General features: G+C 23.7%; 1 protein-coding gene across 1 annotated transcript; it reads left to right on the top strand.

Annotated features, from left to right (window-relative positions):
• Positions 1–418: 418 nt before the first annotated feature.
• Positions 419–11,326, top strand: LOC145832224 (uncharacterized). The gene is made up of 8 exons (XM_082939546.1): positions 419–562; positions 1,866–2,004; positions 4,705–4,871; positions 5,714–5,841; positions 5,970–6,220; positions 8,104–8,682; positions 9,323–9,465; positions 11,000–11,326. Exons 1-8 carry the CDS (start codon positions 419–421, stop codon positions 11,324–11,326), a joined length of 1,878 nt encoding a protein of 625 aa, XP_082795672.1.
• The last annotated feature ends 1,640 nt before the right edge of the window (positions 11,327–12,966 follow it).

Here is a 12,966-nt window from a genome sequence, read left to right on the forward strand (position 1 = left end):
AAGGCATATTTTGTTACGTTATTACCATCATAATTATTACTTTTAAAACTTACTTCGAATTGTCATTATACGTGCAAAAGTATTAGTTTAGTCTTTAGCTTTTTTTTGCTCTTAATTAGCGTAAAAACAGTAGTATTAATATTAACACCTTACAGAAACTAAAAATAGAGTTTTGTCTATCTTACTACCTTATGTCTATTAAGACTAATTCAAATTATAATGGGAATATTACAAGCGATGTATTTATATAAAATAGTTAATTATACATTTTGAAAAAAACTGTAAAAGTGTACATGTAAAAGTACATTTTTTAATCAGCTTTGAATAAATTAACAGCTTTTTAACGTTAATTCAGTTTATCAGGTGCTCAACAATTTTCACTAACATAGAAGTGTGACTCAAGTTCAAAGCTGTGACTATGACGTCACAATTGTGGAATTCGACAAATGAAGAAGTGCTAATTAAAAATTCAATTATAAGTCACTCTATTTTTATAGTTCAGTGTCTACTTGGCGTTTTGCTCAACACTGGAATATTAGTTGTATTCTTTGTAATGAAACAGGTTAAAAATTAATTATTAGTTTTATACTAGAAAAGAAAAGAATTATTTTTGTCTAAAAATATTTTATTTCTTGATTTTTTTTATAGTTTTTTAAAATTTTTAATTAAACTTTTAATGTTTTTTGAAACAAACAGACTTTTTTTTTTTTAAAGTTTTCTATAATTGTAAGTACCTTGTTTATTTTATTTTAGAAAAGTAACTTTTTTTCGTTTTCGATTTACTTAACTTCTTTATTTCTATACAAAGTATGGTATGTTTCTTAGTCAAATTAAAAATTTACATGTATTTTCAGTAAAGTAATTTATCTTAATTAGCCTTTCCTGTTAATGGCATTCTGAAAATAAGTAGTAATCTTTTTTTGTCACGAATTTTTATATAAATTATTATGTAAAAAAAACTACTTTTAAGGAAACTTTGAATTTTTTGTAAATAAAAAATAAAACAAATTGTTACACAACTTGTAGAATAAATGCTATTTATAAAAATTGAAATATTGCGATCTATAAAAAAAAGCTTGAACTAAAAAAAATAAAATTGCTTTGATATTTAAACAAAACTAATTTTATATGAAAGTGAAACCTTATCATAAGTGATTATTTAAAAAAGCAAACTGAAACCAAGTAACAATAAACTTAAACTCGTCTGTTGACTTGTTTTATTGGATAATGAATATTTTATAGAAACTTCGATTTTCCTAATGAAATTAAAAATTATATTTTCAGCTACCAATTTTATTTTAAGCTGGTATAAGACAAACTTTATAAGGTTTGTTTTGAAAAATTAATTTAATTGTAGTATAAATCATTGTCTTTTGATGGAAATATTATAAGTTTTCTAATGATAAATCATAATAACTTAGTTCATCTTATAATAATACATCTATAATTTATTCCCGCTATACAAAATATATGGAATATAAAATTACTTCTTAATCATTAGTGGTTTAAAGTTTACAATATGATGTCTAAGATAGTTCTATATTCCATTCTTATTAAACATTAATTTATAGTTTAATTAGCTTTTATATATGATTATTTATTTTGTAGTGCTTATTTATTTAAAACAAACCTAAGTCCTTCAACTTGTAAAGTATAAGTTTTATACTTGTTATATGCTGTTTATAAGTTATATACTTGTAAAGTATAAGTTTTAAATTCCATATAGTTATATCCATAGACGTTTTTTGTTCAATAACGAGTAACTTTTTTGTAATTTAAATAAATTTCAATGATGAAAACTTTAGCTCAATTGAATGAGCAGTAGTTTCAATTATTCGTCTAAGAAATTGGTTAACTGTTTTTAGGTTCGAGGATCAGTGTACGCATCTTACATGATTCAAATTGCAATCACTGACGTATTAGTTTGTATCACGTGGTTATTGTTTTCTTCACTTAATATTTATCACATAAACCAATTCAGCTACAAAAACCAAATATTAAACGGTTCGTTTGAATTGTTAGTACAAAAAATAATCGGAACTAAAGTTTCAAATAAAAAATTAACTTATAATTTTTTAGTTTTGGGAGAATTTAAGCTTTAAATTTAAGTTTTTAGATTAATATAAACAAGTTTATATCTCAAACACTTTTTAAAAATTGTACTTATAAATAACTCAAAAATATATAAATTAAATTTTTGGTTGTCCTAATAGATTTAGATTTAAAATATAAAAATAACTTTAAAATTATTTTCTTATTGAAATTAAGTTTTTAGTTTTCTATTATTGAGATGAAAATTTATTTTTAGATAAACGATTTTATGTGTTATTCTTGCTGTTAACACAATTTTTTAAAGAAACAAATTATACTGTGCAGTTTTTATCTTAAAAACAACTATTATTAATTTTTATATTTTCTTGCAAAAAAAATAGAAGTACTAGGTTTTTTTTTAAACGTTTGTCTGAAATTTTTTACTTATCTATGCTTTAATTTTTTACAATAAGATATTTATTTAAACTTTAGAATTAAATAGCCTACAAACTTTCAACTGCCTTTATACACAAATTTTAATTGTTGTTTAAATACTTAATTTTTTTTTTCGGGTATGGGGTTTTATTAAATTTTTTTTATTCCCGTTAGTTGCATAATTACAACATATGTGTTTTGATTCACACATTTTAAATATAAATTTCATCAAAAAATTAACTATAAACAAAGTTACTCCCATTTTTTCACATTTAGGCTACTAGTTGATAATTTAAAAAAAAAAACTGAAAAATCGTATTCAGATCGATACTTGTGTATGTGTAAAGGTCAGATAACCTATAATAATTTTAAAATATATAACAGTTTTAGCTTCAAAATTTGATAAACGTAAAAAAAAAACTATTATTTTGGATAGTTAAATTAAAAATATAAACATTATTTTTTATTAGTTTAGACTTTTTTTAATATTTAGACCTAATAAACTGTTTCGTACTTATTTTGTATAGTTGATACCTAGTGCTTTTTATTTTATTAATTAAAGAATAAGTGTGTATAGTGTTTATTAATAAAAAATATTTCTAACTTTGTTAAAAGAGTAGTAATATTTTACTTTATATTTCATATTGTTTTTAGTTTGAAACTTTTTCGAAATAACTAATAACAAAAAGTTTTGTTTGAATACTTCGTTATTTCTTCGTTTATAAAATATTTGAATAATTTAAATTATTCGTACTTTAAAGAAAATATGCGTTCGGTCTACTTGAAAACTTTTAAAAACATTTGAATTTAGTTAATAATTTTTTGAATTAAATATGAAGTAATTTGTTTTTCTATATAACAATTCTAACTTTAATAATCAAAAATTTAAAAAGTAGACTGACTGTTACAAGTGAAATTTAAAAGAAGTTTAAACTTATTTGCCACTGTTTAATGACAGAATAAATTCAATTATTTTTGTGTTTAATTGGTCTTAATTCAAACTAAGGCTGATTGACAGTGCTTAAACATTACAAAAAACATCGATTGTTTGAGTAGGCAAAACCCAATGTTGTTTTAAATTATATTTTACCAAGAGTTAAGCTAATATTGAAAAAGCAAGAAAATTAGTGGGTTTTTAATCGTAATAAAAGAATGTTTAAACAGCATTGTTAAGTAGCTTTCCTTTTAAGCAAAAACTTCTAGAACATTCGATCTATTTATTGATTTAGTCATATTATATAATCAATACTCAGTAGTTTATGTATGTAGTATGCTACCGCCGTCATAATTTTCTTCGAATTTGTTTACTAAAAACACACAAGGCAACATACGTAAGCCTAGAATTTGTTATAATTCTTTTGAAGTAAACCGGAAAATGTTGCATAATTATCATGTTTCTTTCTTACGAAAGCGTGTTGTATTGGTTTTAGCTATTTTAATTTTAATTATGATTTTTTTTTTAGAATATTTTTGGCATTGATTATTATTTAAATTTTTCAAAAGTTAAAACCATATTAGTATTATATTTGTTTCAAATATTTAGACTTTGTTTCTTTTACATATAAACCATTAGTTAAACGTAATACATAGAACAGATTGATAACAAACTCTGTATTTATACATTCACTTAGAAAAATATATTTAAGCATTTACTAACACAAAACGTTATCTGTTTAAAATCAACACAATTACAAGATTATTATAAGCCAAATTCAAAGCACTTAACATGTTTCAAACTTTTATGTAAAACCAAAATTTTAAAACTTTAAAGTCTTGCATTAATATTTGATAAATTCGAAAAACTTCTGGATTTTTAGTTTGAAACTAAGTTTTTCTTTTGAATTAAAGTATGCAGACTAATCAAGACAAGAAAGGAAAAGTTTTAATGAAACAAACAAAAAATACAAATAGCTTGAAGTACAAATTTTTCAAGGAGTGTAAATACGTTTGGTATTAATATTTGATTAGCTGATTCAAAGTATATGATTTAAAATTTCAAACGAGTTTACTTTTAATTTGTCTAACTAGACTAAAATAATAAAAGTAAAAGTAAAACTATCTAAATATGATTTGAAGTATTTTTATACTAGTCTTAAAAATTTAAGTCTAAATTTTATGAATACTAAAAAATAAACACATTACTTTCGTTATAAAATCTTAACTTAAGTTTAAAAAAATAAAAAAAAACATTGAAACTAATGAACAAACAAATATTTTTTCATTAACCACTTACTACAGAAGGAGGCGACCAAATTGATTCAAGTTTCAATATGAAGTTAATAAATTCTGTGGTGACGGTATACAATTTTCATTTTTATATAAATATATTTCTACTGGCTGCAATGAGTGTAGAAAGATTTGTTGCTGTTTGGAAGTCGATTAGATGTCAAAGATATCAGTTTAACGTTAGTTTTGAATACTTCTATAGACTAACAGCAAAATTGAAAAAAAAAACAAAATTATTATTTTCTTCATTATAAAAAATCGTTTTGTCTAACTTTTTATTTTGTTTTGTAAATGTTTTGAAAAATTACTTAGAAATAATATAGTTTCCTGAGACAAACAGTTTTTAAAGAAAACAAAGTTTATATTATAAGCATATTTTGTTATCATTTTTTTTTTTCTTAAAGTAATTTTTGCTCGACTAAATCAAAAGATCCTTTATATAATTTTATGTTTTTTATTAATCATTTTTTTCAAGTTGTTTACTACTACTATCAAAAAAACACAATTAAAAAGAAATAAACAATTTCAAACGTTTTGATAAACATTTGATAAAATGGTTTATAAAAAAAAATCTTTTAAAAGATCTATATTTAATACTTATAGAAGTTAATTTGTATAAATAACCCCTTATTTTTAAATTTAGGCACACAAATTGAAAGAAGCATTTTAATAAAACAGCTTAAACTGCGTTTTTCGGATTATTGAAATAAAAATTGCGTGTTAAGAAAAATAAACTGTGTATTACAACAAATACTAAAATTTTCGAACTTATTTAGTTTTTCTAAGTTTTAATTATCATCATTTACATATTTGAAGTTATGTCTTAGTATCTGTTTTAATCGAGTGCTTTTTGCTAATTTAGTTAAGACAAGAACCAATTCAAGTTTAATACTGTTATTATAAAAGATTACTATTAAAAATTTAGAACAAAATATATATTTAAAGAAAATATTGTTTTGTTATACGTAAGACTAATATAACATTACTTATTGATAGTTATAATTGTTTTACTATTTTACAGAAAAAATTAACATACATTATAAGTGGATTGATTTGGATAATTGCTTTTGTTTGTGTTTTGCCGAGCATTATTAACGGAAAACTTGGTTTTGGTGATCAACAACAAATTGGTTCAAAAAATGATAATCTGTTAGAAAATTTAAATACTTTTTACTATACACTTATAATTATATAAAAACATTGTTTTATAATTTCCAAGATTGGATACAAAAGTTTGTAGTCTTTACATAGTTCACTTATAAAACTTTTTTTTTCAGTTTCAGCGAGCATACTGGAAACGAAGGACCAGAGTGGAAATATTGGAATGATTGCCATTTTCTTTTCAAAGAAGCAATTGATTGGAAAATAAAGTATAAACTTGATATCATTAATATAGAAAGCGTTCCAGGATATAACATATCTGCTTTTAACTGCACAAATTTCATGTGCAATATCGCTTATTCATATTATAATGTCAAAACAGTTTATTCTTGCGAAGAGTTAAAAAACGACATTAGTGAATATGATAGTAAGTTTTAGTTAAACTTATTCTTGTTGGTATTTCGACGTTCTTCCTCTATAATGATTAAAGCCATGATTTTTTAAAGCCACTAAACTTATTTATAACTTGAAAGAAATCGATATATATATTTTAATATATATATAAATATATAATTTATTGAAATGAATATTTTAAAAATGCTGGAACATATGTTTCATAAAGACAAAAAAGATTGTCTCTAATCTTCAGCCAGTTCAAATTTAAAATAAAAAGCACTTTGGTAAACAAAGATGCAAAAGTTTACAAAAAAACAAAAACAATATGAAGTTTTTTTGTAAACTTTGACATCTTTGTTTACCAAAGTGCTTTTTATTTTAAATTTGAACTGGCTGAAGATTAGAAACGATCTTTTTTGTCTTTATGAAACATATGTTCCAACATTTTTAAAATAGTCATCTCAGTTAATTATTTAAAAGCCCTTCAAGTGGGCTCAGTAAAAGTTGTTCAAGTTTGAATATTGACCTTATTTTATATATATATACTCAGTTTAATATATATATATATTAGATATCAATATAAATTATTAAAAAACTATTATAAAACTATTAATAAACTAAATCATTTTTAAATAAATTAATGAGAAAGTTTGAGTTTAAAAATAACGGAACATATGTTTGATAAAGAAATACATTGTTTTTTATTGTTAGCTGCTGGTTTGAAATTAAGTGCACTCTGCTAAACATTAAAACAAAAGTTATACAAAAGAACAAAAAACACTATGACGTACTTATGAATTATTGTAGAGTACAAATATTCAGTGCAAAAACTAATCTTCCATATAAAGACTAAACAATCAACTAAAATTCACAAAACTACAAACAAGTGAATATTACATTAAATACTTTAAAAGCTATTGAGTTGAAGAACTTACGGCCGTTGTGTATGCGTTGAAAAAATAGGGTTACTTAAATAAGATAAGTGAATTATGTCGTCATATAAAAAAGCTCCTCTTAATATTCAGAAAATTTTCATAAGTTTAATGTAATAGTCACATATTTGTAGTTTTGTGAGTTTTAGTTGTTTGTTGAGATAAAAGATTAATTTTTGCACTGAATGTTTTTAATCTACAACTTTTCATAATTACGTCAGAGATAAATAAATAAATAGATACATATTTAAATATTTATTTAAATATTTATTTAAACATTTAAATATTTTATTTAATTATTTATATATAGATACGTTGTAAATATTATACTCAATACAAAACAAACACTGTTTTTTTTTTTTATTATTAAAGTTATGATGCTTATGCACTAGTATCATGAATTGGTATTTATTCATAATAAATTTAATTTGCACTATCTCTTATTCAAAAAATAATTTTAAAACAGTTTAGTCTTACAAATTAGTATTTATCGGTAGAAACTAGTACATACATATGTTTATAAGTGATAATATGTAACAAAATAAGTCATGTTAAAAAATACACTATACCTTTTGAAAACTATGACATATATTTTAAATTCAAACAATTAGTTTGAAAGTTAGAAATTAAAAAAGTTAAAAAAATTAATATGAAGTTAATAATACATTGATAAAAACTCATAAAATCTGTTCGTATCTCTTGTTTGGGTTTGTTTATTGATTATTATTAAGACAAGTTCAAGCTTTTGTAAATAAAATGTTGTTTTTTGATGGTTTTCGTTATAATCTTCGTTAATTTTTTTACTGTACTTAAAATGCAGTAAAATTACTTTTAGAAACTAAAAATCAGTATTGTTTTTATTTAAGTTTCAATTATTATCAAAAAGTTTTACATACACCTGTTAATCATAGGGATTTTCTAAAACTCAGAACACTTGTTAAAACCGAGTTTAACATTTAAAAGATTTTCATTAAAACAACAGAAGACGAGGTACCAGATATCAGAGAAAATGAATATGAAGGGTTGTTGTACTATTATGGAGAATGGATTAAGAGTAATGGAACAAAACAAATTGAAAGTAGCTACACATGTGCCCCAAACTACGAAAACAAAACAAAAATATACAAGATTGCAGTCGACGTGGTCATCGGGTTTTTTCTTCCCTACGTCGCCATTGCAATCAGCTATTCAGGGATCGCCTACATGATCAACAAGAGAGCCAGGAGCCGAATGAACACCGACAGGAGCTTGTTCAACTCCAACGTTTCCACAATGAGGCACAGCGATACGACAGAAACCACGTTGAGCCCCATTGTCAAGTTCAACAAGTCTTCAGTGCCAAAACTGAAGTTGAGTCCGGTGAACAGGATGGTGGACCGGAAGAGGAGACCGGTGAGCAACGCATCAGCGAGTTCAACTGAGAGCTTCTTCACAGATCAGACCTGCGTTCAAGTCAGTCCGGGAATAAAAATGACTCCGCCTAACTTCACCTGCCCAAGTAGAAGCAAGGAAGTCGTAACAAAAACTGAAGAAAATAAATCCGACAGAACTAAAAATAAAAGTATGTCTTTAGTTTTTAAAATCGAAGCTTAATACAAGTTTAGCCTTTTGTAATTTAAATATTTTTATATTATGATAAAATATTTCAAATAACAGTTTAACAGTTGCATAGTGCTTAAAATAGCCACTGTTGAGTTTAGTTTTTGAAACGGACATTATTAATAATTTATAAAATGAGATAGTTAAGAATATTTGTTTTTCTATCTTTTTTGATATGATAAAACAAATGTTTATGTACTGCTTTGGTCTATTACCTGGTTTCGGTGAGCGTTAGCTGACCTTGTCAAATAAATTTTGATATAAACAATAATATTTTTGACAAGTTTGTATTTTGTTTTTAACATTAAGTTTACTAGTAAAGCAATAAATTCTAGTTTTTGTTAAATGTATATATAAGCAATAAATTACCTATTTTAATATTTTTAACTTGTAAAATTATTTGTTTAATTATCTCTTAACATAACGTATGACTTAAAGCATTTTAAAAATAAAATAGGTTTCTTTTAAACTTAATTAAGTCAAGTAGCAAAAAAATGTATTGAATTAGAGTATGATAAAAGTAACTTTTAAAGCTTTTATTGGCAACGCTAACAGTACAATATAACAACTTGTTTGTTTGTTGAAAATAACATTTTTTACAGATGGATATTTAAGTGTTAAAACCGCAGCTTACAAAAATGCTGAAAAACACATCAAGATTGCAAAAACAGTGACTGCCTACGTGATTGTCTTCTCAATATGCTGGTTGCCACAAAAAATATTCATGGTTGTTTATATTATGCAGGTTTGTAATGTTAAAACAGGTTATAAAAATGAGCTCCTTTTAAACTTTAACTATTTTGACCTTCGATTTTAAGTTTAAAAAGTTTGACAAAGAATTCTCTGTTCAAAAGTTAGACTACTCTAATAACTTGACGATTAAGCTTAACAAATGATAACATTTAGTTCGTTTTTTGCGGTTTTTAAGTTTAATTTTTGTATCTAATCCAAAAATTTAAGAACACTCTATCAACACGTTAGATATATTTTAAGCCTATTTATCTTAATTGCTTCTTCTATATAAATAATTATACAGTTCAATATTCTTGTTGAGCTTAAAATTAAATGTTTTTTTATTGTATTTTTTAAAAGCAAGATAAAGCTATTAAAGTATTCTATTACTTCAAATATAGTTAGCAGATATTTGTTTAATAGCTAAAATATAATTAACTACACGTTATAAGAATAAGAAATTTTACTGAAATTTATCGAATGTAAAATTAAAGAGTTGAAATTTTTTTCTAATAATTTCTTTTGTTTTGGGTTAATTACATTTCTAATATACATATAAAACAAATTTTTATCATCTATGATTACTATGTTATATTTGTTTTTTTTTAAACTTAGTTTTGTTTTTCGTCAAAATTTTTTATTCAAGAAAACAGTTTTCGTTTTTACAAAACTTGTTTTCTATAGCTAGTAATCTTTTCTTCGTTTTTTTAATGCTTTTAAAATTAAAAGTACAATTTAAAATATAGAAGTTGTATTTAATAATCTCATTATTCTTATTAATTTTTTTTGATCATTACTTTAGTAAAACAGTTATTTTTAAACATAAAATTTCCGAACCATTTTTATTAAATATTAGCAACTAGTTGCTGGTTAGAAACTTATATTTTTAAATAACACTTACACATAAAAACATGCTATACAACTATAAAACTAATTGATCTAAATGTAGGTATAACGTTTTATTACCAGTTTATTGTTTAATGACTTGAAAAATAGTAATTTATTTAATGTTAGCGGCTGTTTAACAAATAGACAAAGAATATAAATTAAGTTTAAAGTTTAAAAGTGAGACAATATATTTGATTTAAGTCAAAGAGTTTTCAACTTCAAATTAACAGATAATTTTCAATATAAACGTTTATTAAGTTACAATAAGTTTATAAGTCGTTACTTTAGTACTGAAACATAAAAAATTACTTTTAAAACATACTGCAAAAAAAAATGTAGGACTAGACTAGAGGTATTTATAATAAATGTTTATTTTTAATTACAGAATACTACAGTTTAAAAAAATTAAATAGCTAAGCATTGCCAAAATCTATAAAGTTTTATTAAGACTAAGTTGTTGTTTTTTTGCTTATTTGTTTAATTTTAAACTTTAAATAATTACTTAAATAATCATGTGACGTGTAAAAACTTTTGTACTTGAAAAAAAAATATCGTTATTCATACTGTCTAGTTTTCAAACGTTTTTTCTACATTTTTAATAAAATACAATATATGATAAAATTTAATAACTTTTATTTGAGTCTAAATAAACTTTGTAGGGCTTCGAAGAAAAGGATCTAAACTACTGTCATGCCATTATAACAACAGTCCGAATTATAAGTTTTTTCAGCGTTTTACTGAACCCTATTGTGTACGTCACAACACAGAGAGACATTAACAAGTACATAAGAAAGCACGTCGTTTCAAAATTGTACAAATGCTTCCGATTTCCTAATTTTTCAATGAGGTACAACAAGAACACTGCTAATACAAAGTTTGTAAATGAAACAAACGATAAAAGCTCCAAAATCGATACCACAGTTGTCAGTCCTCTGTTGATGTCAGAACGAATGAATAAAACTGCCGCTGAAAGGAACCAATTATAAAGCTTATCGCCGATAAACGAAGAAAGTGATACATGACTTCTTTCGAATTTATCGAACTTTATCGTTTCATATCTGTCTGACTTGTGTTTATCACTGCCTTTTCCATAAAGATTACAACAACGTGTATGCAACTTTTTAAAGTTTTAATAAAGTCTTATGTTGAAGTAATACTTATCTTTAGATATTTTTTTTTTCTAAAAAAATCTTAAAAGATGTATAAAGGTATACAGTGCTTATTCTTTTATCCAGACTTCAATTATCCGGACGCTCACTTATCCGGACAGTTACATTCAGAAGAGTATTAAAAAAAAATTTCAATATCAAACTCTTACATTTTTGTATGATACAAATATTTAAGCTCTTATGTTATAAGGAATTTAAAAGTGATTTTATAAATTTTACAATTTTGTTTGTTATTATGACGTAATAATACTATTAAAGATTACATTCTATCTTTGTTCATAACTAGCTTAGTTATCAATAATCTGTAAGCATGTAAAGTAAGTCAGTATAAAAATTTTAATTTAATCAATAATTTTTTTAAATTTATATTATCTCTTAAACAGAAATTAATCTTTTTTCAAAGTTAATAGTTAGGGCAGTTGAAACTAAAAAAGGTAAATTTTACTTGCTTAACCCTCAAGAAACGTATATCGTTGCAGAGGGTTAGTAAGTCTAATGTTTTTCTGCTTAAGAAAATGAATTAATTAATCTGAAATTTAGCTTTTAATATTTATTATTTTAATATATATTACTCACAATTACTATGAATGTATTTGTTTTTATTATAACACTTTTATTATGCATTGCATTATATGGGGCAGTTATATTATTATATGAAAAAATTGATTTTGTACTTATCCGGATTTTTGGTTATTCGGACATGTTTACAGAAAAATCTTGCCCAATGTGTCCGGATAAGTGAATAAGCACTGTACTACACTATTTTCTTTTTAAGGGATTTATTTTTTTCAACAAAGTTCATCTGTTCTAAATTCTCTTAAAGATACTAATTTTTTTGACATAAACAATCAAAAGTTGTTTTGACAGTCTGAATATTAGTTATTTATTTGGAAATCTATTAGTTAGGTTTAATATGTATAATTTAGAAAAAACTTTAAATTGACAAACTTACTACTGAATAACATTTCTAACAATACTCTTTGTACTATCAGTAAAATTTACTTCGACTTTTGATTTTCATTTAATTACATGCTAAAAATCAACTTTACATAGTTTTATGTTTTTTATATCTAGTTTAGTATTCTTCAACTTTTTTAAATGCTGTACACAGTAAATAACTAAATAATAAATTCATTTTAATACCAACACTATTATTTACTTATTGTACTTTTACTTTTAAAGTGTTTAAATATATAAATAATGTTTTAAGTACTGTTATTTTAAATTTTGGCAAAGTATTTATATTATATATAAACAAAATATTTCATTAAAATAAACTCGCAAAACTAAGTTTTCTATGCACACTTCTGTGTAGCACAAGTGCACACTGTGAAGACCATTGGTCTAAATTAATTTAAAAATACACATATATTATATTTGGAATAAAATTTCAATGCAGCTTAAAATCTTAAAATGGTTTGTGGAGACTTAAATCACAGTTCTACAAAACAATATTT

Source organism: Thalia democratica, chromosome 3 (genome assembly GCF_965202585.1).
Source record: "Thalia democratica chromosome 3, ktThaDemo2.hap1.1, whole genome shotgun sequence".
NCBI lineage: Eukaryota > Metazoa > Chordata > Thaliacea > Salpida > Salpidae > Thalia > Thalia democratica.